At 44.9% G+C, this 27500-nt stretch overlaps 1 protein-coding gene across 2 annotated transcripts in view; it reads left to right on the top strand.

The window, feature by feature from the left end:
* LOC149440670 (rho GDP-dissociation inhibitor 1-like) overlaps window positions 1-27500 on the top strand; it is a 109255-nt gene that overhangs the window by 54460 nt on the left and 27295 nt on the right. For both annotated transcript variants that reach the window (XM_089658241.1, XM_089658240.1), the window contains exon 2: window positions 14588-14767. In XM_089658241.1, coding sequence (XP_089514367.1) covers window positions 14593-14767 — 175 coding nt within the window. In that variant the 5' untranslated portion in view covers window positions 14588-14592. The remainder of the gene's footprint in view (window positions 1-14587; window positions 14768-27500) is intronic.

Here is a 27500-nt window from a genome sequence, read left to right as displayed (position 1 = left end):
GTTGGTTGGCTGCTGGTTGGACTTGTCCTCTTAATTTTTGCAGTGCAGTGATTGGCTACAGGTTGATCTTGTACTCTGATTGTTCTGATGCTCTGGTTGGCTGCTGGTTGGACTTGGCCTTTTTATCATTCCAGTGCTGTGATGGGCTACAGGTTGGTGTTGGCCTCTAATGTTCTGGCTGCTGGTTGGACATGGCCTTTTATTATTCCAGTGCTGTGATGGGCTACAGGTTGGTGTTGGTCTCTAATGCTCTGGCTGCTGGTTGGACATGGCCTTTTATTATTCCAGTGCTGTGATGGGCTACAGGTTGGTGTTGGCCTCTAATGCTCTGGCTGCTGGTTGGACTTGTACTTTAATTATTCCAGTGTAGTAATTGGCTACAGGTTGATCTTGTGTTCTAATGGTTATAATGCTCTGTTTTGCTGCCAGTTGGATGTGTCCATTATTTGTTCCATTGCTGTGACTGGCTGCAGGTTGGTCTTTTCCTCGAATAGTTCTCATAATCTGATTGGCTACAAGTAGGTTTGTCCTGTAATAGCACAAATGTTCTGATTCGCTATGGTGTGATAAAGACCCGTGATCTTGTACTGCTCTGACTGACAGGTTGACAAGTCTTTGTCCTCACATCATTCTAACGTTTTGCGGCGGCGTCTAATGCTCTGATTGGGTGCACTGTTCTCCAGCTCTGTAGTAGAGATAAAACTCTGGTGTGTCCCATATTGCTGTGTCTATTTAGCCAAATAAAAGCGGTTCTGCTCCTGTACTATAAATTCATACGAACATGCAAAAAAATGGGGCCAAGGTTTGATAGGCTGCACTGTATAACCTTTTTGGGGCTTTTTAGCAAAACTACACTTTAGGGTTAATTTACACAAACCGCAGTCTGTGGGCCATAGTGCAGCAGTTGTCAAGCAGAATGCGACATTGCTTCTTTCTAAAGGCCCTTTTTTTAAGGTTCTGATGGCTGATTATTTCATTCCTGAGAATGTTGTAATTTCCCGATTGGGCTGCAGGTGGGTCAGCCAGAAACATGCTGATAGGTTAATTGACTCCTGTCTAAAATTGGTTTAGTAGGTGTGAATGTGAGTTTAGGGACCTTAGATTGTAAGCTGCTTGAGGGTTAGGGACTCATGTAAATGTACAAAATACTGTATGTAAATGCGCTGCGTAAATTGACGGCGCTATATAAGTACCTGTAGCAATAATGGCTCTACTTTGCTATAGATTGGACAAAGGATAGTGTAGTCTCATTCATATTGTAATGCTGTGATTGGCTACAGATTGGTCTTATCCTTTAATGGTTCTAATTCTTTGGTTTGCTGCCGGCTGAATGTGTCTTTTAATTATTCCAGTGCTGTGACTGGCTACAGGTTGGTCTTGTGTTACTAATTGTCTGGTTAGCTGCCAGTTGGACCTTTCCTTCAGTTTCAGTTTTTCTAGGGATGTGATTGGCTATAGGTTGGTCTTGACCTGTTATGGTTTGATTGGTCTAGTCGGCTGCCTGTTGGTCTTGTCCTCTAGTGGTGTTTAATGGTCTGGTCGGCTGCCTATTGGTCTTGTCCTCTAATGGTGTTTAATGGTCTGGTTGGCTGCCTATTGGTCTTGTCCTCTAATGGTGTTAATGGTCTGGTCGGCTGCCTATTGGTATTGTCCTCTAATGGTGTTAATGGTCTGGTTGGCTGCCTATTGGTATTGTCCTCTAATGGTGTTAATGGTCTGGTTGGCTGCCTGTTGGTCTTGTCCTCTAGTGGTGTTTAATGGTCTGGTCGGCTGCGTGTTGGTCTTGTTCTCTAATGGTGTTAATGGTCTGGTCGGCTGCCTGTTGGTCTTGTCCTCTAATGGTGCTTAATGGTCTGGTCGGCTGCCTGTTGGTCTTGTCCTCTAATGGTGTTATGGTCTGGTCGGCTGCCTGTTGGTCTTGTCCTCTAATGGTGCTTAATGGTCTGGTCGGCTGCCTGTTGGTATTGTCCTCTAATGGTTTAATGGTCTGGTCGGCTGCCTGTTAGTCTTGTCCTCTAATGGTGTTAATGGTCTGGTTGGCTGTCTGTTGGTCTTGTCCTCTAATGGTTTTAATGGTTTGGTTGGCTGCCGTTTGGACTTGTCCTTTAATTTTTCCAGTGCTGTTATGGCAATACCATGCTACAACCACTAGCATTTGCAGTACAGCCCTATTCACTTGAATGGGTTGTGTTTTGGCGGCAGTACTGCCTGCCAAATGTGACCTTTTTATATGTACGTGTAATGTGGCAGCTGACCATGGATACAGGATAGTCTAGTCTAGGCAACACTAAATGGGGGACCGTGGTCTGGATCCAGACCCAGAAACATTCCAGACCACAGCTTCACCAAATAGTTGCCTGAATGTCCTCCACTCACCACTGACCCGCCTGCCGCTGCTATTCTCCTCAAGGAAGGGCACAACATTTGAGGCGCAGCAAGTCTGTCCCTTTCATAACATCGCAGCACTCCAGCACCCCCACCCCCCCGTCCTACCCTATTCACACAAGCTGGGAAGGTCTGGACATAGGGCAGGACTTTTCATGTTAGGAAGCGTGTGATTGGTTGCTAGGCAGTGTAGGGAGCAGGGTCTGTGATGGGGGTAGGGGGTCTGTGATTGGGGTGGTCTGTGATGTAAAGGGGGGGGGTGGGGGGAGGAACTATGATGTGCACGGGAGGCGGAGATGTGAAGGATCTGAGTCATAGCACCAACATGACACTCGGACCTCTGCTGGAGAAAATTTTACTGACCGGACCCCCCGTGAATTTTAATTCAGTACCCCTGGTCTAGTCCAGGGTTTCTCCAGAGGTTTCTATGGGTTCCCTGGGCAATGAGCAATTTCTGTCTCTCAGATAAGTTCCCACTGACACCATTAATTTTTTTAGCCATCTCTAAGGGGATCATTCTTCCCAATGACCACAAGTATAAGGAGCATTCTTACCTCTGACCATCACACGAATGTATCATGAGTTGTAGACATAGTAATATTTAGCAGGGGTTCGCTGACACCAGAAAGTTGCTTCAAGGGTTACTCTGATTTGGCTATATGTTGGTCTTGTCCTCAAAAGATTCTAATGTTCTGGTTGGCTGTCTGTTGGTCTTGTCCTCAAAAGATTCTAATGCTCTGGTTGGCTGCTGTTGAATTTGTCTTTATTTTAATTATTCCAGTGCAGTGATTGGCTACTTGGTCTTGTGCTCTAATGATTCCAATGCTTTGGTTGGCTGTCAATGGGACTTGTCCTTTAATTATTCCAGAGCTCTGACTACAGCTTGGTCTTGTTCTCTATTGGTTCTCTTGCTCTGGTTGGCTGCCAATTGGACTTGTCCTTTAATTATTCCAGAGCTGTGATTGATTACAGCTTGGTCTTGTTCTCTATTGGTTCTCTTGCTCTGGTTGGCTGCCAATTGGACTTGTCCTTTAATTATTCCAGAGCTGTGATTGATTACAGCTTGGTCTTGTTCTCTATTGGTTCTCTTGCTCTGGTTGGCTGCCAATTGGACTTGTCCTTTAATTATTCCAGAGCTGTGATTGATTACAGCTTGGTCTTGTTCTCTATTGGGTCTCTTGCTCTGGTTGGCTGCCGGTTGAACGTATCCTTCAGTTTTTCTACTGATATGAATGGTTATAGGTTGATCTTGCCCTCTAATGGTTCTAATACTCGACTGGCTGCCGGTTGGACTTATCCTTTACTTATTCCATTGCTGTGATGGGGACACCAAGTGTTTTGTCTCATGGTTGCAGTACGGTCTTAGTCACATGAATGGGTCATGTTTGGTGGCGGTACTGCCTGCAAAATCAGACCTGTCTATATAAACGGGTAACATGGCAGTTGACCATGTTACCCACATGGGATCACAGGGTACACAAGGCCTGTATCACCTCGCCGATGTACACTGGCTGGCGTAATGACATCACAGGCCGCTGGCCCCGCCCAACGCGGCCTATCACTACCTTCTTCAGCTTCTTGTGTGGATGAGGCCTACATTTTGTAGTTGGAGCTTTCGTAAAACTAGACCTGCGGCACTGAATTATTTTTTTTTCTTCGCGGTTTTTGTCTTGTTCCATTACCCAATGCTAAGGTTGCAGATCTGGGAATTCTCTTACGTTGCACTTTTTGTAATTCATCTGCCTTTGCAGTTCAACGCTGAAAGCAGAAGTGGATTTCGAGAGATAAAACGATTTGGCGCCCTTGAAGACGGCGCAGGTTTACCATTTGGGCTTTGACAGCTCGGCAGGAAAGGTGTATTTCTCTCCTCTTTTTATCCTGTTCTACAAGCCGCACGGCCATCTAATCTCATTGCCATGTATTTATTCAGCATGTCTGCTGTGGATTTGCGGGTTTGTATTGCTTCCTGTGAGGTGCGCCTTATCTCTCTGCTCTTCAGAGCCAGTCATCTGCCCGGCTCGCTCGCTTTATCTTTTGAATTGCTTAAAAAAAAAAAAAAACCCACTGAATGCGCTTGTAGCGTGATCGCTCGGATGTTTGCCAGCCGCACACAAAGCTTTGTAATAGAATGACAGAAATCTTTACTTGGCGGCGTTTCACAATAATCCATTAATTGTGCGCGGTGTTATTCCTATCGGTTTGGCCCATTTTTTTTTTTTGTTTGTTAGTGCGACTTAGTCGCTGGCACTTTATTCGCCTTTTTCTAAGGCGTCTGCCGTTGTCATAGTGCCACAAGCTTGGGTTTGCCTTTTTATCCCTAAATCCGCGCCGCCTTGTTCTTTTGTGTAATTGTGGTTGTCACTGGGGGTGGTTGATGTAAAAGACTTTATATTATTAAAGTGTTACTAAGCCCACATACCCAGTACCGGCATGCATGATGACGTCGGCACATCCTGGCACCAACATCGTGACATGAGTGGCTTTAATCCAATTTCTGTTAGTGTTACTAAACTCACAACAGTAAAATCAGTCTGTGGAACCTAAGGGGTTAATCCTCTGCATTGTGTAAAAAGGCTGTTTGTTTCTGTATTCTCTGATCCTCCCCTTCTTCTACTGTCCCCGATCCATCTGCTGATAGTACCAAGCTCTAGGAGTCACTCTGCATATGCTCAGTGTAGTCTGTATGGCTAGAGTGTTTTGTTTTTTGTTTTTTTTTTGGGAGGGTGCATGTGATCAGCACAAGGCCAATCAGCACTGTCCAGACAGAAGGTCAGGGGTCCTGCAGCCTCATAGGACAGTCTGGGAGAATGAAAACTCCTCCTACAAGCTTTACCCAGTGCTCTGCTGGACACTAATATACAGTAGCAGTCTTGTGACTTCTATGCTTTTGATGAGAGAGGGTATTTAGCAGTTTATATTTACTAAACTTACTGTATTTCCATGTTGTGTGTACTGTAGGAGACCGGATATAGTGAATGCAGGGTCCTGGGAGAGCTGATATAGCGAATGCAGGGTTCGGGGAGAGCGGATATAGCGAATGCAGGGTTCGGGGAGAGCGGATATAGTGAATGCAGGGTCCTGGGAGAGCTGATATAGCGAATGCAGGGTTCGGGGAGAGCGGATATAGTGAATGCGGGGTCGGGGAGACAGAATATAGTGAATGCAGGGTCCGGGGAGAGCGGATATAGTGAATGCAGGGTCTGGGGAGAGCGGATATAGTGAATGCAGGGTCCTGGGAGAGCGGATATAGCGAATGCAGGGTTCGGGGAGAGCGGATATAGCAAATGCAGGGTCCTGGGAGAGCGGATATAGTGAATGCGGGGTCGGGGAGACAGAATATAGTGAATGCAGGGTCCGGGGAGAGCGGATATAGTGAATGCGGGGTCCGGGGAGAGCGGATATAGTGAATGCGGGGTCCGGGGAGACCGGATATAGTGAATGCGGGGTCCAGGGAGAGCGGATATAGTGAATGCGGGGTCCGGGGACAGCGGATATAGTGAATGCTGGGCCCGGGGAGAGCGGATATAGTGAATGCGGGGGCCTTTGTTTAGTAACACTTTAACCCTCTTTACAGCTTAAAGCTGATCTCTGGGATAAGTAAATATAGTCTAAACACTCATTATATGTATTCCTCCTTGAATCTCGGGGCTCTTTGTATATTTCTTCCAGATCCATGCAGTAATCCAGTGTGAGACTTTCCCTCTGTGCAGGAGCTTCCTGTAATAATGACCGCTCACTGCTGCTCTCTCCCCTTGTGCAGGATGACTGGTCTCGTCTCCGCCCCTTCTTGTAGTTTTCTACAGGCAGCCTGTACTGGGCGGTGTTGCTGGGCCCCTCCCACAGCTCTGCACAAGCTATGTACAGCACAGTGAGGATATCACTGCTTCCTTTGCAAGGTAATATCTAGGTTTACAAAGGCATTTGGTTCTCACAAAGAGGATTATGTTCTTCGTGGCTAATAGGGAATATAGTTATTGCAATTCTTTGTGCCTGAACTTCTGTGGAGTGAATCTGTGCTTTGCCCATGGAGGTCATTTTAATCCACCTTCTACAGATGTAATACAGATGCTTGCCTTACAAGTGGTCATTGTCATAGCTCACACCGGGCTATGAAATTCCCTGTGGCAGTGCCAGTTGGTCCAGGACTGTCACGTTTCTCCATACTCAACAGTACCTCCCAGTTTCCAGCTTGGTCCAAATGTACTATTCAAAGGGTCATTGAACACGGATTTAGGCTTTAAAGCCCCTCACTGCTATTAGCAGAAACATGTTAGCGTTCTATTTATGTGTTTTTACAAGCAGCCAATAAAGATTCTCAGTCTCATGGATTGATCCGAGTCCTGGCCTAATCCTATTATGGATCACTTTGCTTAAGTGTGGGAACACAATTACCAGCGGTCTTCAGCCACGGGAAGCTGGGTCGGCGGTTGAGCATGGGTATTGTATACTTCCAGGGGTTAGACAAAAAAAAATGGAAACACTCCATGATCTGCAGGTGTGAAAGTGACACCATATTTTGCTTTGAAAGCAGAAGTGATGTAACATTCTTTTGCTTTCGCTGTATGATGAGACACCATGCTAACAGGTGGGAAGCCTCACATTGGTCATTCACTGCGTGCGCTGCTAGCAATGCAGTCATGTCAGAGCTTACTGAGCTTCGAAGTGGGTGCCGCTTAGCTGGTGCCTCTGTGGCTGAAGTTGGCGATTTATTTCCCATGTCGGGAGATCCAGTACCAAAGGTTATGGCGGCATGTACAGTTTCCGGGAAAACGTCGTCTGATGAGCATAAGTGCGGTCGACATGGTCAGCTAACCGAAAGAGACAAAGGACATTGCGTGGGGTTGTGACCCGGAATAAGAAAGCAAATGCTGCAAAAGTGACTGCAGAGCTCAATCTCAGTGTGTGTGTAGAAGATCTTAGTGTAGGGGTGCTCAACCTGTGGCCCATGGAGCCCTTTGATGTGGCCCTCGACCTCAAACCAGGGAAGGGCACTTCTATTATATCCTACGGGTTTGGTTCACTTTCTGAAAGTGCACCAAAACTCATGAATGCAAGAGTCTATGGCAAAGCGCAATTAACCCTCAGGAAAGCCGCAGGGGCACTACACTGTACCCTCGGTGCAGGTAAACCACAGTGTGAAAGCAGCCTTATGGGGGCCTTAGGACAGTAAAGGCTCGTTTTTTACATTTGCGGTTTGGGTGGGCAGTAAAACCCCATAGTCAGTGTTTTTACGACATTCACTCAGCCACTGGTATAGCGCCAGGGGGTCGCAATGGTGACCTCACCCCATGTTCCAGGGGGCCCATGCGGCTTCCCTGTCACCTTCTGTTTTACACTTGAACAGGAGGGGCAGTGGGGGCTGCATATACAGGAACCCATCCTCTCCATTTTCCTCCTGCACCCGCTAAAAGGCAGTTTCTCTTCCTCTCCCTCCCCCCGGAATTCATCGGCTGCAGGAGAAAAATGTTCATCATGCTATTCAAAGTAATAAATTTGAAATGATATATTTATTACAGGTACTTGTATAGCATTGTTTATAATATATATATATATATATATATATATATATATATATATATTTATATATATATACACAGTCTGGTCCATAAATATTGGGACATCGACAAAATTCTAACATTTTTGGCCCTATACACTACCACAATGGATTTGAAATTAAACGAACAAGATGTGATTTAACTGCAGACTGTCAGCTTTAATTTGAGGGTATTTACATGCCAATCAGGTGAACAGTGTAGGAATTACAACAGTTTACATATTTGCCTCCCACTTGTTAAGGGACCAAAAGTAATGGGACAATTGTCTTCTCAGCTGTTCCAAGGCCAGGTGTGTGTTATTTCCTCATCATCCCAATTACAATGAGCAGATAAAAGGTCCAGAGTTCATTTCAAGTGTGCTATTTGCATTTGGAATCTGTTGCTGTCAACTCTCAAGATGAGATCCAAAGAGCTGTCACTATCAGTGAAGCAAGCCATCATTAGGCTGAAAAAACAAAACAAACCCATCAGAGAGATAGCAAAAACATTAGGCGTGGCCAAAACAACTGTTTGGAACATTCTTAAAAAGAAGGAACGCACCAGTGAGCTCAGCAACACCAAAAGACCCGGAAGACAACTGCGGTGGACGACTAAAGAATTCTTTCCCTGGTGAAGAAAACACCCTTCACAACAGTTGGCCAGATCAAGAACACTCTCCAGGAGGTAGGTGTATGTGTGTCAAAGTCAACAATCAAGAGAAGACTTCACCAGAGTGAATACAGAGGGTTCACCACAAGATGGAAACCATTGGTGAGCCTCAAAAACAGGAAGGCCAGATTAGAGTTTGCCAAACGACATCTAAAAAAGCCTTCACAGTTCTGGAACAACATCCTATGGACAGATGAGACCGAGATCAACTTGTACCAGAGTGATGGGAAGAGAAGAGTATGGAGAAGGAAAGGAACTGCTCATGATCCTAAGCATACCACCTCATCAGTGAAGCATGGTGGTGGTAGTGTCATGGCGTGGGCATGTATGGCTGCCAATGGAACTGCTTCTCTTGTAATTATTGATGATGTGACTGCTGACAAAAGCAGCCGGATGAATTCTGAAGTGTTTCGGGAATATTATCTGCTCATATTCAGCCAAATGCTTCAGAACTCATTGGACGCTTCACAGTGCAGATGGACAATGACCCAAAGCATACTGCAAAAGCAACCAAAGAGTTTTTTAAGGGAAAGAAGTGGAATGTTATGCAATGGCCGAGTCAATCACCTGACCTGAATCCGATTGAGCATGCATTTCACTTGCTGAAGACAAAACTGAAGGCGAAATGCCCCAAGAACCAGCAGGAACTGAAGACAGTTGCAGTAGAGGCCTGGCAGAGCATCACCAGGGATGAAACCCAGCGTCTGGTGATGTCTATGCGTTCCAGACTTCAGGCTGTCATTGACTGCAACGGATTTGCAACCAAGTATTAAAAAGTGAAATTTTGATTTCTGATTATTATTCTGTCCCATTACTTTTGGCCCCTTAACAAGTGGGAGGCACATATGCAAACTGTTGTAATTCCTACACCGTTCATTTGATTGGGATGTAAATACCCTCAAATTAAAGCTGACAGTCTGCAGTTAAAGCACATCTTGTTTGTTTCATTTCAAATCCATTGTGGTGGTGTATAGAGCCAAAAATGTTAGAATTTTGTCGATGTCCCAATATTTATGGACCTGACTGTGTGTGTGTATGTGTGTGTGTGTATATATATGTATGTGTATATATATATATATATATATATATATATATATATATATATATATATATATATATATATATATATATATATGACAATGCTATACAAGTGTATATGTGTGTGTGTATCCAAAGACATGCTGGTAGGTTAATTGGCTCCTGTCTAAATTGTCCCTAGTATGTGTATGTATGAATGTGAATTAGGGACCTTAGATTGTACCCCCTTGAGGGTTAGGGACTGGTGTGTGTGTGTGTGTGTGTGTCTGTGTCAGCCTGTCTTTGGATGGTGGGAGGAAACCCGCACAGGGAGAACATGCAAACTCCGTGCAGGTGGTTGGGATTCGAACCAACAACCCTAGTGCTGCCAGCCGGAAGTGCTAACCATATAGCCACTGTGCTGCCCATTGTGCGGGCCACAATGAAATTCTGAACCATTTCCTTCCATTGTGGCCCGTGACCGATTTACCAAATCACTTAAGTGGCCCTCAATCTTCCAAAGGTTGATCACCCTTGTCTTAGTGGCTATCATGTTAGGCCTCATGTACACTGCAGTAAATAAAAACAAAAAAACTCCTTTTTACAGGCGGTTTTGACTTTTTTCTTTTTTCCTTCCTCTAAATGCCCCTGCCTGTTAGCCTATATGTCCATGCACACATAGGCATTTTCAGGCAGGAGCATTTAGAGGCAGTAAAATAACATTTGCATGTACAGAGAGGATGCAGTGGGTATAAATGGCATTGGAGAAGGTGTCTACTACCCCAATGCACAAAGCTTAAGAAAAAAGTCTATATACATTAAAGTCCATAATAACACATGGCTTTCATAGCAGAAAGTCGCAGCAGCCCCATAGAGTGAAGCAAATTCTGTCAATCTGGAAAAGGAGCACAAGGGGACACCAACTCAGTGCAGTATTAAAACATGAAGTTATTAAGAAGCCAATGGGCAACTCGCCTGTAAAAGGAGAAAGGCAGGCATGTCTGATTTATCTGCGGTCTGATGGTGGGCACAAGTCAGGTTCTCCAACTGGACTGATGTTTCTGCTCTTCATAGGAGGAAAGAAGGGCGGCTCCCTAGTGACACCACTTCCAGTGGTGTTCCGTATTTGCCCAGCTACTTTGACGATCCCCCATTGTCTTTGAGCGCGATGAAGAGCTGAAACATCAGTCCAGTTGGAGAACCTGACTTGTGCCCACCATCAGACAATCCTGTCTTTCTCCTTTTTACATGCGAGTTGCCCATTGGCTTTTTAATAGACTTGTGTTTTAATACTACACTAAGTTGGTGCCCTTTATGTACAGAAAGAGCATTTTGGGCAGAAAAATCTTGAAGATACATTAAAACATTCTAATGCATAGGTGTCAAAACTGGTGGCCCTCCAGCTGTTGCCAAACTACAAGTCCCATGAGGCAATGCAAGACTGACCGTTACAATCATTACTCCCAAAGGTAGAGGCATGATGGGGCTTGTAGTTTCGCAACAGCTGGAGGGCCGCCAGTTTGACACCCCTGTTCTAATGGCTAGAATAAATGAATACATTTATTATTCAGTCCAATAGAATGCATTAATGGCAAATGTGCATAAACGTTCGCAAATGTGCGTAACTGCTTGTAAAAAAAATGTGGCTTTTACTGCGTTTTTTAAGGTCCTCAGGAAAAGGCACCCAAAGGAGCACAGTGCATATGAAACCTTAATGTATTCCTTCCATCAGAAATACCTGGTTGATCCAGCCAGTCCCTTTTCTTTGTTCTAAAATGACCATGCAAAGTAGGAACGTATGCTGCTTGCGTGGTCGGTTTGTGTCCCATGGGCTTACATTCAGTGGTACAGGACTTCCATAGTCTGTTTAGCCATCACATCCCTGATCTGTAGACTGCTTGTGGCTCTAAGCCCTAGTAGGTATGGGGCCTACATAGCAAGAGCTAGGGGTTTGAGGAAGAGGCAAGTCCTCGAAACGCGTCAGCCTATTGGATGTCTACACTCCCTATTGCGGACTGTTACTCAGCGCGGTGTTGACCCAGCTGTTCTTTTATGATGTGCCTTGACTTTATTGTCGTTTGTGAGTACAACACCTACTTTATTTCTTATTAAACATTTTTTATGGTAATGCACTAGGCCTGTGCGCCCTCTCTTTGTTCTTTCCTCATAGCAAGAGCTATAGCTGAAGGTGCCTGGAAGCCTCACCACTAATTTAACTCAAATTTGGGCATGTCTAGAGTTCTGCTTTAACATTGACACAATTTCTTGCTCCGTATAGTCTTTGACGCCATGGAACGGTATGAACTACAGGCCGTGATTGTTGCAAACTCTCCTCTCGTTGAGCTGAGTAAGCGGAGTCCACGCCTGGCCCATTATGGAGATCTTCTCTAGATTGGCGATGGCTCCCCTCTGTGCGCCGTAATGTTCCGGGGATTATACCGAAGCTCCTCTGCTATGGTCATATTAATCGGTTCGATCCTAGGCTTCCCTCACTCTCTGCATGTAATGAGCCTGTGCTGGAGACAACATCGAGGTTAAGGATGCGGTACATTATCTTTAGATTGCGATTTAATACATGATGCATTTTTAATGTTGACCCGAGGCTTTGTTATGCAGAGAGCATACGCTGTTATCGCTGTACGTATTGCTGCTTAGGCTATCCCCAGCCTGTCTGTCAAAGAACTACAAGTCACAGCATTCCTGGCCTGCAACAGGGCTCTGAGGAAGAGGCTGAGTCCTCGAAATGCATCATCCCGGGTTCCATCGTATGGACTCGGATGCTATTTGGATTGAACACCTTGCTCATTGTGATATGCCTGTGTTTTATATGTCCAGTGTGAGTATGATGCTTACTTTTTTATTCTCTCAATAAATATTTTTAAACGATAATGCACTAGGCTGGTGCGCCCTCTTTTTGTTTTTTTCATTTGCATTTAGTGACTTTGGACCACCCCGGTCTGTTGAGGGCAGCAAGCAGTGCATATTCCATCAATCAATAAACTCCTTCCCTTCCACTCCCACCAAAAAGTCACACTTTCTCCCTAGAAAGTATACAATCCAACATATCCTTTTTTGTGGTAAAACATATAAATCCCCCATAAAACCCAAAATTAAAATCTACAAATATAATCAATTTATACAATAAAAATAAATATTAATCACTTAAACTTAAAAATTGTGTTCAGATAAATTCACTCCCAATTGTGTCTCAAAATCACAAAATAAAATTACATAAAATGAAATAAAATCCCAATGTGTCCAAAATCCAAGTTCCAAATTTTTCACTTCAATCCAGTTAAAAGGAAATTGATCCTAAATATTCCATGAAAACCTCAAAAAAAAGAAAAAAGAACATTCATAGTATATTATCTTTTTTAAATATATGTACTTCACTCTGTGCAAAACACAAAACTACTCTTAAAATAGTGATGAAAAAAAAAAAACAAACTTGTGCAAGTAATATATAAATATATACTTATTCTTTCACTGCATAAATAAATATTTATTTAATATAATATATAATATTTTGGGTTTTATTTATTTATGCAGTGAAAGAATAAGTATATATTTATATATTACTTGCACAAGTTTGTTTTTTTTTTTTCTCACTATTTTAAGAGTGGTTTTGTGTTGGGTTTTATGGGGGATTTATATGTTTTACCACGAAAAGGATATGTTGGAGTGCATATTCCAGAATATTCACATTGTCTCTGCTGAGTCCATCCCCAGCGCAGGAGAAAAGTGTTTGCTGTGTAGGATAGTCAAAACGGACAAGAAAAGTCTGCATCCATGGTCCTGCTCATGGACCGTACCAAAAGCCCACCTCTGGGAAATGCCTTGTAGCGGGGCTGCACAAGGGTTAATTGCTTGTTAAAGTGGAACTTCCCTCTCTCAATCCACATGGACTATTTTTAATACTTATGCTGCCAGGATTAGTAGAAAAATAGGAACGTATATCATATTTACTTGTTTTAAATGGGGTTTTTTTATTTTTCTACAGTTACTTCCTAGTTTCCATGTCTAGGCAAATGATGTCATACATCCCAGGAGGGGAGGGAGGGTTCTCAGCTCATCCTATGCCTGAGCTAATGGCAGATGGATTCCAGGAGGTAAATGCTACATAAATCATCTGCCCTTACTCAAGATGGCCACTGCCAGAAATACCAGGGGTGGTTTTCAAAATGAATTCTCAGCAAAATAAAGCATGGAGACATGGATGGATGGGGGAGTTTGCTTTGATTTATTAAATGGCATTTTCGGTTTGTGCTCAGATGCAGTGCAGTTCCACTTTAAGTATAGAGGGCACACAAAAGATCATTACTTGCCCTCTGTGCTGCTAGACTGGTACCTGAAGCCTCTTCTCCCCCACACTCCAGAAGTCTAAAGTCCGAATGTCATTAAGACTAGTACAGGGTCCATAGCCCTCCATCGGATGTAATGACACTGAGGGACACTCCACTTCAAGATACTTGGTCGTGTATGTGTACGTGTGTGTGTGTATATATATATATGTATGTATGTGTGTGTATGTGTACATATATATATATATATATATGAGAGAGGCAAAATTCTTTCTACATCGCTCTTCTCTCATGCTGCTATCTTGAATTGAAATCCCACTTTTGTATAGACTTTTAGGAGGTCCCTGCCAGGTCTGTGGGACCAGGCAGAGAGAGGAGCCGTGAATCTCCACATGCGGCAGATTTTCAGGGCGTGACTCAAATATCAGCCAATTCATCCTGCCAAAATTTGGGCCGCGTATGGCTAGCCCTAGACTGGGGTAAGAGAAAAGGGTCAGCGAGGTTTAGGGCCCAATTTACACTGCGGTATAACTAAAGCCAAACTGTTTTGGGGTTTGTTTTTTTTTTGGAATGGGGGTATGTGTGTGTACTGAATGTATGTTTACCGAATAAAGGGGTACACGCTTTGATAATTTTTAAGAATCACCTTTCTAAGCCATCAATCATTTTCTTTCATTGCAGACAAAATGGCGGACAGAAACGAAATCAAGCCCGTTGGAGAGGATTCTGAGGATGAGGTTGACCTGAGTTATAAGGCACCTGAGAAGAAATCCGTACAAGAACTCCAGGAGATGGACAAAGATGACGAAAGTTTGATGAAATACAAACAGGCTTTGCTTGGAAGCTTGCCAACTTCTGTGGGTAAGTCTGTCCGGCTGGTCAGAGTTGTAACTACGTGCATTGGGGCCCCGTAGCATACCCATTAGGGGGACCCTAATCTCCATCTCCAAGACAATTCATATAACAGAAAAACTTAATGTTTAGAGGTTGCTAAACTTTTTATATGATAACTTTATCCATCTGTTTTTGTCAAGTGATCTTGCTATGTGCATAAAGCACTATGAAGCTAGTTAGCTCTGGGTCTCCTTCTGGCCCCATAGCAGTCGTATGGTCTTGTCTAGATTTAAACTCTTCCTAGAAATGCATGGTCTAGGTCTTCATTTTGTGTCTTAAATTTAATAGGATATTCGACTTATGAAGATTTGTGGAAAACCCATAAACCGTGTGCAATCCATGAATAATTCTCTTTTATGGCCAGTGACACTCCCACAGCTCTAATCTATAATAATAGCAAAAAATGCACTTTTGCTGGTAGATTAAGAGGCATTTTATCGAGAATAATGACAAGTACATCAAATCAACGTGTTTCGGGAGGAAAGACTCTCCCTTCTTCAGGATAGAAGAATGTAGCAACCAAATGCATGTACTCCTGCGCTGAACTGTGGACTCCACAATATTAGTATCCCCACATGAGTTAGTGAAATGCAGGCCTTGCTGCCCTCAACGAACCAGGGAAATCCAAAGAGAACTGTATATAGAAAACAAAGAGAGGGCGCACAGGCCTAGTACCTTTAAAAAATGGGATTTATTAATAAATAGTAAAATACTCACAAAGAAATGTAAAATCAAATTAAAATGGGAAGCATGTCGCAAGGGTTGCAGCTCTGAGGAAGAGGTACAACCTCGAAACGCATCAGGACCAGCTATCCAGAGGCTCACAGTCCCCCACCAGACCACCCACAGGGGTTCCTAAACCACTCTGCATCCCTTGCGACATGCTTCCCATTTTAATTTGATTTTACATTTCTTTGTGAGTATTTTACTATTTATTAATAAATCTTTGTTTTCTCCCTTCTTCAGGGCTGTTGCTGCATACTATTAAATGGAAAAGATTTCAACAACGGTTATATATTTGCCAGGTTTCGGAGGAAATCCTCTGTGGTCACTCTGTGTCCGAGGTACACGGCCGGTGACAGATCGCGCCACTGCAGGAGGGCAAACTGCGCATGCCCGGTAGGACGCCATATGGCGTCTACCCGGAACGCTGAGGGATTTTGCCGGCCGCCAAACGGCCATTGGCCGGGCGGCAAGAGGTTAAAAGTGTTGTGTGGATAAACATTACATAATGACAAATAATGACCACAACTCTGATCTCAATATCACTGCAAACAAGAAAATTACACTTAGCGTCTACTAGTTAGGACCATCGTCCCTGTGCTGCCCACATACTCCCAAGTGTGGAATATATAAATAATGATGCAAAAAAGTATAGATACTTATAAAATAAATGTCCACCAAAATCAAATAAACTGTCCAAGTTGCATAAAAAAAATTGGCAGTGAAGACAGGTGAAACTCGAAAAAATTAGAATATCGTGTAAAAGTTCATTTATTTCAGTAATGCAACTTAAAAGGTGAAACTAATATATGAGATAGACTCATTACATGTAAAGCAAGATAGTTCAAGCCGTGATTTGTCATCATTGTGATGATTATGACTTACAGCTCATGGAAACCCCAAATCCACAATCTCAGAAAATGAGAATATTACATGCAATCAGTAAAACAAGGATTGTACATAGAACAATATCGGACCTCTGAAAAGTAGAAGCATGCATATGTACTCAGTACTTGGCTTGGGCCCCTTTTGCAGCAATTACTGCCTCAATGCGGCGTGGCATGGAAGCTATCAGCCTGTGGCACTGCTGAGGTGTTATGGAAGACCAGGATGCTTCAGTAGCGGCCTTCAGCTCTTCTGCATTGTTCGGTCTCATGTGTCTCATCTTTCTCTTGGCAATGCCCCATAGATTCTCTATGGGGTTCAGGTCAGGCGAGTTTGCTGGCCAGTCAAGCACAGTAATCCCACGGTCATTGAACCAGGTTTTGGTGCTTTTGGCAGTGTGGGCAGGTGCCAAGTCCTGCTGGAAAATGAAGTCTGCATCCCCATAAAGCTCCTCTGTGGAAGGAAGCATGAAGTGCTCCAAAATCTCCTGGTAGACGGCTGCGTTGACCCTGGACTTGATAAAGCACAGTGGACCAACACCAGCAGATGACATGGCTCCCCAAATCCACACAGACTGTGGAAACTTCACACTGGACTTCAAGCATCTTGCAGTGTGTGCCTCTCCATTGTTCCTCCATACTCGGGGTCCTTGGGCCTCTCCATTCTTCCTCCATACTCGGGGTCCTTGGGCCTCTCCATTCTTCCTCCATACTTGGGGTCCTTGGGCCTCTCCATTCTTCCTCCATACTCGGGGTCCTTGGGCCTCTCCATTCTTCCTCCATACTCTGGGTCCTTGGTTTCCAAATGAGATGCAAAAGTTGCTGTCATCAGAAAAGAGGACTTTGGACCACTGAGCAAAAGACCAGGTCTGTTTTTCTTTAGCCCAGGTAAGACGCTTCTGATGTTGTTTGTTGTTCAGGAGCGGCTTGACAAGAGGAATACGACATTTGAAGCCCATGTCCAGGATCCGTCTGTGTGTGGTGGCTCTTGATGCACTGACTCCAGCCTCAGTCCACTCCTTGTGAAAGTCCCCAACACTTTTGAATGGCCTTTTTCTGACAATCGTCTCCAGGGTGCGGTCATCCCTGCTGCTTGTGCACCTTTTTGTTCCACACTTTCCCTTCCTCATAACTTTCTATTAATGTGCTTTGATACAGCACTTTGGGAACATCCAACTTCTTTTGCAATTACCTTTTGAGGCTTTCCCTCCTTATGGAGGGTGTCAGTGATGGTTTTCTGCACAACTGTCAGGTCAGCAGTCTTTCCCATGATTGTGATTTCTACTGAACCAGACTGAGAGACCATTTAAAGGCTCAGGAACCCTTTGCAGGTGTTATCGCTTAATTAGCTGATTAGAGTGGGACACTTTGAGCCGAGAATATTGCACCTTTTCACAATATTCTCATTTTCTGAGATTGTGGATTTGGGGTTTTCATGAGCTGTAAGCCATAATCGTCACAATTATGACAAATCACGGCTTGAACTATCTTGCTTTGCATGTAATGAGTCTATCTTATGTATTAGTTTCACTTTTTAAGTTGCATTACTGAAATAAATGAACTTTTGCACGATATTCAAATTTTTTGAGTTTCAACTGTATATCTTCAATCCAAATGAAGAGTCCCCAATGTGATGCAACTGAATTGTGCTCCACCAATGTGCAAAGTGGCTGCTTACCTCCAATAATGACCCATACTTTCATATAAGTCAAATACACTTTTATCTGTTAAATCCCCAGACACTGGATGCTGCTATCTCCCCACCTGTAGACCGCTCAAATGGGTATTCCCCGGCCATCAGATTTGATCAGTAGGAAATCAGAAAAGATAGTGAAAAGGGATGCCCATGGTGTAGTATTTCCAACAAAAATTTATTGAATAAAAGAATGGCACTCACATATAACCGTAAAATACAGACTCATCTGCGTACCACATAGAGGAAAAACAACACCTTCCAGTCTCAGCCGTGACCGGAAGTGACATAACTTGGCTTCATCCGACGCGTTGCGTCACAGCTCACGTGACTTCTTCAGGGATGTAATATATTTGGCAGCGCAAATGTATTTAACGATCAAGAATGCTGCTGCTAGACTCATCCACCTTACCACCCGGTCAGTGTCTGTCGCTCCCCATCTGCCAATCCCTCCAATGGCTTCCGCTAGCCCAATATATACAATTTATAATATTAAAGCGATTCTAAAGGTTCATTTTTTTTTTTTTTTTGTAAAATTACAAACATGTCTATACTTACCTGCTGAGTATAGTGGTTTTGCACAGAGCAGCCTGGATTCTTCTCTTTTCAGGACCCCCGCATGCTCCTGGCTCCTCCTGTCCGTCGGGTGCCACCACAGCAAGCAGCTTGCTATAGGGGCACCCGCTACTCCGTGTGTCCATTCACACATGGAGCCATGGCTAGGCCACGCCCCCTTCTCCTTATTGGCTGTTTGGCTGTGATTGACAGCAGTGGGAACTGATGACTCCCGCTTGCTGCCTCAGCCAATGAGGTGCAGAAAGAGGAGGCAGAGACCCGGGACAGCCGAGGCTGTCATTCACATCGCTGGATTGCGATGAGGCTTAGGTAAGTATTGAGGGGGCTGGGGGCACTGCTGCACATAGGTTTTTTACCTTCCATAGAATGCAGGAAGGTGAAAAACCGTCAGCCTTTACAACCACTTTAACCACAACATGCAGAACCATCCACAACTACATCGCCAACCATCTCTCAAAATATCACCTAAATCATCCTCTTAACTCCTCCCAAGACCTCATGGTCTCTAGCTCCATCATCACTTTCTCCCATGCTCTTCTCCAGGACTGATCCAGAGCCTCTCTTCCTCTGGAACTCCCTTCCCCAATCTTTCCAGCTATTTCCTACTCTCTGTCTTTAGACGTTCCCTGAAAATTCATCTCTTCAGGTAGGCCTCTCCCACCTCCACCTAAAAACTGCACTTTTACGTTCTCTATCAGCTCACCTCCATGGATATTACCTTTTTGTATCACTTGCCCCTCCCTAGTAGATTGTAAACACTCATGAACAGGGTCATCCTAATCCTACTTTATTGTATTGTCTCCCTTTAATTTGTAAAGCAGTTTTTGTAAAGAAATCCCGTATAACTATGAAAAAATAAAAAAAAAGATTGTCTTGATTTGGGCTTTCAAAGGAAGCTGTCAGACAACACAGTTTTCCTGAAGATCTACTAAAATGTTTATTCGAATCCCTGCCAGCTTCAATTATAGAAAGGTTATATTTAATCTCACCATGACATTGATTAGATAGATGAGGTCGGTCCTCGTATTAAAAAGATTTGGTAAATCAAAAGTTGATTTTGAGGGTTATAACAAATATGGTGGCCCTTAGAGATCTAAACAGGTTTGGAATGTTTGAATCTATAAACAGGTTTTTATTTACAGGGAAGGTCTTTGACTGTAAGATATACAGTCATGGCCGAAATTGTTGGCACCCTTGATATTTCTCCAGGAAATCATGTATTTCTCACGAAACGTATTGCATTAACACATGTTTTGCTATACACATGTTTATTCCCTTTGTGTGTATTGGGACAAAACAAAAAAAGGGAGGAAAGAAAGCAAATTCGACATAATGTCACACAAACCTCCAAAAATGGGCTGGACAAAAGTATTGGCACCCTTTCACAACTGCGGATAAATAAGAATGTTACAAGCATGTGATGCTCCTGTAAACTCACCTGGGGCAAGTAACAGGTGTGGGCAATATAGAAATCACACCTGAAAGCAGATAAAAAGGAGAGACGTTCACTTAACCTTTGCATTGTGTGTCTGTCTGTGCCACACTAAGCATGGACAACAGAAAGAGGAGACGAGAACTGTCTGAGGACCTGAGAACCAAAATTGTGGCAAAATATCAACAATCTCAAGGTTACAAGTCCATCTCCAGAGAACTAGATTTGCCTTTGTCCACAGTGCGCAACATTATCAAGAAGTTTGCAACCCATGGCACTGTAGCTAATCTCCCTGGTCGTGGACGGATGAGGAAAATTGATGAAAGATTGCAACGCAGAATAGTCCGGATGGTGGATAAGCAGCCCCAAACATGTTCCAAAGACATTCAAGCTGTCCTGCAGGCTCAGGGAGCATCAGTGTCAGCGCGAACTATCCGTCGACATTTAAATGAAATGAAACGCTATGGCAGGAGACCCAGGAGGACCCCACTGCTGACACAGAGACATAAAAAAGCAAAACTACAGTTTGCCAAAATGTACTTGAGTAAGCCAAAAGCCTTCTGGGAAAACGTCTTGTGGACAGATGAGACCAAGATAGAGCTTTTCGGTAAAGCACATCATTCTACTGTTTACCGAAAACGGAATGAGGCCTACAAAGAACAAAACACAGTACCTACGGTAAAATATGGTGGAGGTTCAATGATGTTTTGGGGTTGTTTTGCTGCCTCTGGCACTGGGTGCCTTGACTGTGTGCAAGGCATCATGAAATCTGAGGATTACCAAAGGATTTTGGGTCGCACTGTAGGGCCCAGTGTCAGAAAGCTGGGTTTGCGTCCAAGATCCTGGGTCTTCCAGCAGGACAATGACCCCAAACATACGTCAAAAAGCACTCAGAAATGGATGGCAAAGAAGCGCTGGAGAGTTCTGAAGTGGCCAGCAATGAGCCCAGATCTAAATCCCATTGAACACCTGTGGAGAGATCTTAAAATTGCTGTTGGGAAAAGGTGTCCTTCCAATAAGAGAGACCTGGAGCTGTTTGCAAAGGAAGAGTGGTCCAAAATTCCGGGTGAGAGGTGTCAGAAGCTTATTGATGGTTATAGGAAGCGACTGATTTCAGTTATGTTTTCCAAAGGGTGTGCAACCAAATATTAAGTTAAGGGTGCCAATACTTTTGTCCAGCCCATTTTTGGGGTTTTGTGTGACATTATGTCATATTTGCTTTTCTGCCTCTGTTTTATATTTGTTCCAATACATACAAAGGGAATAAACATGTGTATAGCAAAACATGTGTTAATGCAATACCTTTTTTGTGTGAAATACTTGATTTTCAGGAAAAATATCAAGGGTGCCAACAATTTCGGCCATGACTGTAAATCCGCATTTAAAACCCCTCAATCGAATCTATGTGCGCCGCGCCATCTGTGCTCCGTGCCGGCAGGTGAGCCGTAACATGTGTTCATGGCATATTTCTGGGTGTCGTGCTGCGACACAGATGTGGCTGTACAGATGATTGATCATGCGAGGCAAACGGGGACATTTAGCCGCGGATCTTTCCAGAGGAATCCTGGAGAGACGTTTTAATAGAACTGAGATGATGTGAGCCGGATAAATGGGTCGTGGAGTAAAGTTCACTGCAGTGTCTCTCTGGGACCGTGGTCAGCCCTGAAAAGAGCCACCACTTAAGAATCCATCAGTCTCCTCCGAAGAGATGCAATTAGCAAGTTGTGACAGAAGCAATTCGTCTCTGAAAGCCTTGTTTGAACCTTTCTGTGGAGGAGGACCATGTAGTGTGGTTGTAGACCAGCCAATCTCAACCAGGATTCCGTGGAACCATGGGGTTCCTTCAGAGGTTGCTGGGGGTTCCTTGGAATGTGGTTAACTGACCTCCCATTTGATAGTAACGGTGCAAATCCAAGGACAGTGCTATTTAGCAAAACAAGTAGCATGACACCAATTACATTTTTTTAGCAGTCTGTAAGGGTGGCATTCTGACCTCCTGCTGTAAGGGTTGTCCTCTTCCTATTGATCATCCATGTAAAAGGCATTTATCCCATTGACCCCTGATGAGTTGGTTTTGGTAAGGGATGGGTAGTGTGCCTAGAGCAGTGTACATGACAACTAACATGAACTGCTTGTTCCAAGCAAAGAGATGTGGGGGGGTCAGGAGCTCATGGATCACCTGACAAGGAGATGAACAAACACCTTAGGACAGGGGTGTCAAACTGGTGGCCCTCCAGCTGTTGCGAAACTACAAGTCCCATCATGCCTCTGCCTTTAGCTGTCATGATAGCGGATGCCCAGACACGCCGTACACCCAGATGGCGGATGCCCGGACGCGCCGTACACCCAGATGGCGGATGCCCGGACGCGCCGTACACCCAGATGGCGGATGCCCGGACGCGCCGTACACCCAGATGGCGGATGCCCGGACGCGCCGTACACCCAGATGGCGGATGCCCGGACGCGCCGTACACCCAGATGGCGGATGCCCGGACGCGCCGTACACCCAGATGGCGGATGCCCGGACGCGCCGTACACCCAGATGGCGGATGCCCGGACGCGCCGTACACCCAGATGGCGGATGCCCGGACGCGCCGTACACCCAGATGGCGGATGCCCGGACAACGCCGTACACCCAGATGGCGGATGCCCGTACACCCAGATGGCGGATGCCCAGACTCGCCGTACACCCAGATGGCGGATGCCCAGACTCGCCGTACACCCAGATGGCGGATGCCCAGACTCGCCGTACACCAAGATGGCGGATGCCCGCACACCCAGATGGCTGATGCCCAGTTTCCCCGTACACCCAGACGGGCGGATGCCCGGACACGCCGTACACCAGACTCCAAAGAGGGGGACACCACAACCTGCCATGACCAAGAAATAAGCTGCCTGCCCCTCCATGATTCCCACAGCCGGATATGACCTCACATCCATCATTCCAGCCTGCAGCTCTGGAGAGTGGTGGGGAGGAACCAGTGCAGTAGAAGCCTGGGGTTCCTTTGTTCTCTAGGCACTCTATAGACCAGCTGAGCCTTCATTGCACAGAGCCTGGAGCTGTTAGCCGACGTCACTTCCAGTATTGGTTTTAGGTATCATCCCAGATCACATAAAATCATCCAAAATTGCACATAAAATATACACCCCTTCAGTCTAAGTTAAGGGAAGGTCACCTACCTAGGAAATCTTGGACTGGGAGAGGTTACACACAGCCTACAGGTATGACACTGAAAAGAAACTGTAACCCACAGCAGTACAATCAGTCTGTAGATGCAGTAAAGCATGCTTGTTATACTCACTGTGGAACCTAAGGGGTTAATCCTCCGCATTGTGTAAAAATGCTGTTTGATCCTGTCTTCTCTGATTCTCCTCTTGTTCAAATGTCCACCTGATAAGGCAGACTGAACCGTAGCCATTCTGCACATGCTCAGTTGCTGGGGTTAATCCTCTTTTTTTTTTTTTTTTTTTTTTATTCACCAGATATAGTGAATGCTGGGTCCGGGGAGACCGGATATAGTGAATGCTGGGTCCGGGGAGAGCAGATATAGTGAATGCAGGGTCCAGGGAGACCAGATATAGTGAATGCAGGGTCCGGGGAGACCTGATATAGTGAATACAGGGTCCGGGGAGACCAGATATAGTGAATGCAGGGTCCGGGGAGACCAGATATAGTGAATGCAGGGTCCGGGGAGACCAGATATAGTGAATACAGGGTCCGGGGAGACCAGATATAGTGAATGCAGGGTCCGGGGAGACCAGATATAGTGAATGCAGGGTCCAGGGAGACCAGATATAGTGAATGCAGGGTCCGGGGAGACCGGATATAGTGAATGCAGGGTCCGGGGAGACCGGATATAGTGAATGCTGGGTCCGGGGAGACCGGATATAGTGAATGCGGGGTCCGGGGAGACCGGATATAGTGAATGCGGGGTCCGGGGAGACCGGATATAGTGAATGCGGGGTCCGGGGAGACCGGATATAGTGAATGCGGGGTCCGGGGAGACCGGATATAGTGAATGCGGGGTCCGGGGAGACCAGACATAGTGAATGCGGGGTCCGGGGAGATCGGACATAGTGAATGCGGGGTCCGGGGAGATCGGACATAGTGAATGCGGGGTCCGGGGAGACCGGATATAGTGAATGCGGGGTCCGGGGAGATTGGACATAGTGAATGCAGGGTCCTGGACTTAATAACCGTTTAATGTATAACGGGTGAACAATGGGCTCCCATACAGGTTAGGCAGGCTGGAGAAAGAGGCGTAGCTTCCTCGAAACACGAAGCCATGCACTCTTGACTCCACTTGGTGTCTGACATCACACTGGACTGTTCCCACGTTGTCAAATCGGTTTAATAGGCTCTGGGTTCACCTGGGCTGGCTTAGGTGCTTGAATCTTGGACTGGATTCCCATGCACTGAGCATCATCATCCAAATGACATTTTTTGTCCATAAGACAGGCTCATTTATTTTAACTATCTGTGAGTATCTGTTTATCTTTTCTATTAATAACCAATAGTTCTACTGCACTTAGATCGCCTCTTCTGGTGTTTTTTTTTTTTTTGTTTTTTAATGTATCATCTGTGAATGGGTCAATGGGCTCCCATACAGGTTAGGCAGGCTTTAGAAAGAGGCTTAACCGCCTCAAAATGCATAGCCGTGCCCCATTGACACCCCTCCGGCATATGATGTCACACCGTCCCTATGCTGACAGAATGGCTCTGAGTTCACCCAGGCTGGTGGAGGTGCCTGAATCTCGGACTGTTTTCCCATGCACTGAGCATCATCCAGACTACATCCCTGGTCAATACGACAGGCGCATTTATTTTTACTACATGTGAGTGGCTACTTTTTTCTTTTCTATCAATAAACATTAGTTTTACTGCACTTTTATAGCGTTTTTTTTTTTTTTTTCTTGTACCAGGGAAGCTGGTAATTAATTATGTAATGTTCTTTCCTATTATCCCTTCAGTAGCCTGAGAGATTTTGATGAATTATGTTTCAACTTTAGTTGACTTTTTAAAAGAAAAAACATCCAGATTTTCCCCAGGATTGTTCATTTTACAGGGCAGTTATTTTCGGTGAAAACATGAAGTTGCTCTAGTGTAATATTCCCTTCAAAATGTCATGACAATGAACCGCTTTTCCCGCAGTATCCGGTCAGCCGTGTCAGCTTCATTTTAAAAATGGTATTACGTGACAAATGTTGGCTGTCTGGCATTTTAAGCGTATGTCAGACATATCAATAATCAGCGTATTAACATTTAGACCTCGGAGAAGCGATGGGATGGAAGCCGGCGCTGAGGCGTAAGCCCGAACCGAAGCGGTTATTGAAGATGGCTGCTGGTCCGCTATCACTGCTGAATAGGGAGTGATTGATGGAGCCAGGCCCGCGTCTGATAAATTAAATTATGATCCTAGCTTACAAAAAGCCATTAGGAACTCTATTTCCTGATCGAATTACCCGTTAACGTTGTCTGCCGGTAATAGGCTGAGTTGGTGTGTCAGGGTTATGTGAGCTAAGAGCGGCTCGTCTCTTGGGATGAAGATAGGGAGAGTGGATCGGGCCTGATGGAGAACAGCTAGTGTTTGTACAGCCGGCTTGATGGGCCTGTTTAAAGGATCACTCTGGTGGTAATAAAGACAAAAAAAAAATTTCCATAAAAATCCTAAATTCTTTCCAGGGGCTTGATAAAATATAAAAAAAAATGTGTAAAATGACTTTCAGTTTAAAGCAACAAACTACCATTTGTAATACTACTTTTAATGTGCCATTTAACCTCTTAGCGCTGGAACCTCCCGGCCCTTTAAGAGGTTTCAGAAGCCCGGAGGTGGGCGGGGTTTTAGGGTCATGTGACCGCCGTGATTCGCTGTCAAAGCGGTCACATGATCGGGAAAGGTCCCGATCGAAAGGGGAGATTGGGACCTTTCCGTGAGTCACAGACATGTGCTGGGAGCAGACAGGGCGCACACTCCCAGCACATATGTATTTTCTAATTGCACGCAAATATGCGGCCGCTTGGCGTCAAGGCCCAGACGCCGACAGGCCACATATATGCGTGCGCTTAGCGACAAGGCCCAGACGCCGACAGGCCACATATATGCGTGCGCTTAGCGACAAGGCCCAGACGTCAACAGGCCACATATATCCGTGCGCTTAGCGACAAGGCCCAGACGCTGAGAGGCCACATATATGCGTGCGCTCGGCGTCAAGGCCCAGACTCCGAGAGGCCACATATATGCGTGCGCTCGGCGTCAATGCCCAGATTCCGAGAGGCCACATATATGCGTGCGCTCGGCGTCAATGCCCAGACGCCGACAGGCCACATATGTGCGTGCGCTCGGCGTCAATGCCCAGATTCCGAGAGGCCACATATATGCGTGCGCTTGGCGTCAATGCCCATACGCCGAGAGGCCACATATGTGCGTGCGCTCGGCATCAAGGGGTTAACCCAGAGCAGTTTTTTGCAAATTTGGTTTATTATTTTATTTCAGGTACTTATATAGAGCCATCAATTTACGTCGCACTTTACATATATATTGTACATTCACATCAGTCCCTAACCCTCAAGGGGCGTACAATCTAAGGTCCCTAACCCTCAAGGGGTGTACAATATAAGGTCCCTAACCCTCAAGGGGTGTACAATCTCTAAGGTCCCTAACTCACCTGCATACATACACATATTAGGGCCAATTCAGACATGATCCAATTAACCTACCAGCATGTCTTTGGAGTGTGGGAGGAAACCGGAGTACCCAGAGGAAACCCACGCCAGCACAGGGAGAACATACAAACTCCATGCAGGAGGCGCCATGGGCGGGAATCAAACCCATGACCCATTTACTGCAAGGCAGATATGCTAACCACTAAGCCACTGTGCCGCCCTTTAAAAAGAATTCTTTTTTCGACCTGAAAATTTACGGCGTAACCCCCACACACGATGTATTTTCTAAAAGCAGACACCATGGAGAATAAAATGATGGAAGTTCCAATTTTTTATGCCACGTGATATTAGCTCAACTATTTTATGAAACACAAACTTTTAGTAAAAAATACACTAAAGTTAATTTTAGAGCTCACAAATGCAATAAATTAACATTTTTATTTATTTTTTGGTAAAATATAAAAGATGATGTTGCGCCAAGTAAATAGACATCCAACCTTAAAATTGCGTGTGCCAATTAAAGGTCAAAGGGACTCTATATTTTCCATAAGCAGCATCTACAGGTCATCAGTTTAGCATCATGAATAATGGGCCTAGAATTATTGCTGTCACTCTGATGTGCGTGGTGATATGTAGTTTGTAACGCAATCAACGTTTTCATGCACAGGCGCCCCAGATGCATGCATATACATTCATAAGTTGAGGGGGGGGGGGGTAATGGGATTTTA

This window comes from Staurois parvus, unplaced genomic scaffold, assembly GCF_062004578.1.
Source record: "Staurois parvus isolate SC_StPar_1 unplaced genomic scaffold, SC_StPar_1.0 ptg001060l, whole genome shotgun sequence".
Lineage (NCBI taxonomy): Eukaryota > Metazoa > Chordata > Amphibia > Anura > Ranidae > Staurois > Staurois parvus.
The sequence above is the reverse complement of the archived record's forward strand: the minus strand, read 5'-3'. Positions and strand labels throughout refer to the sequence as shown.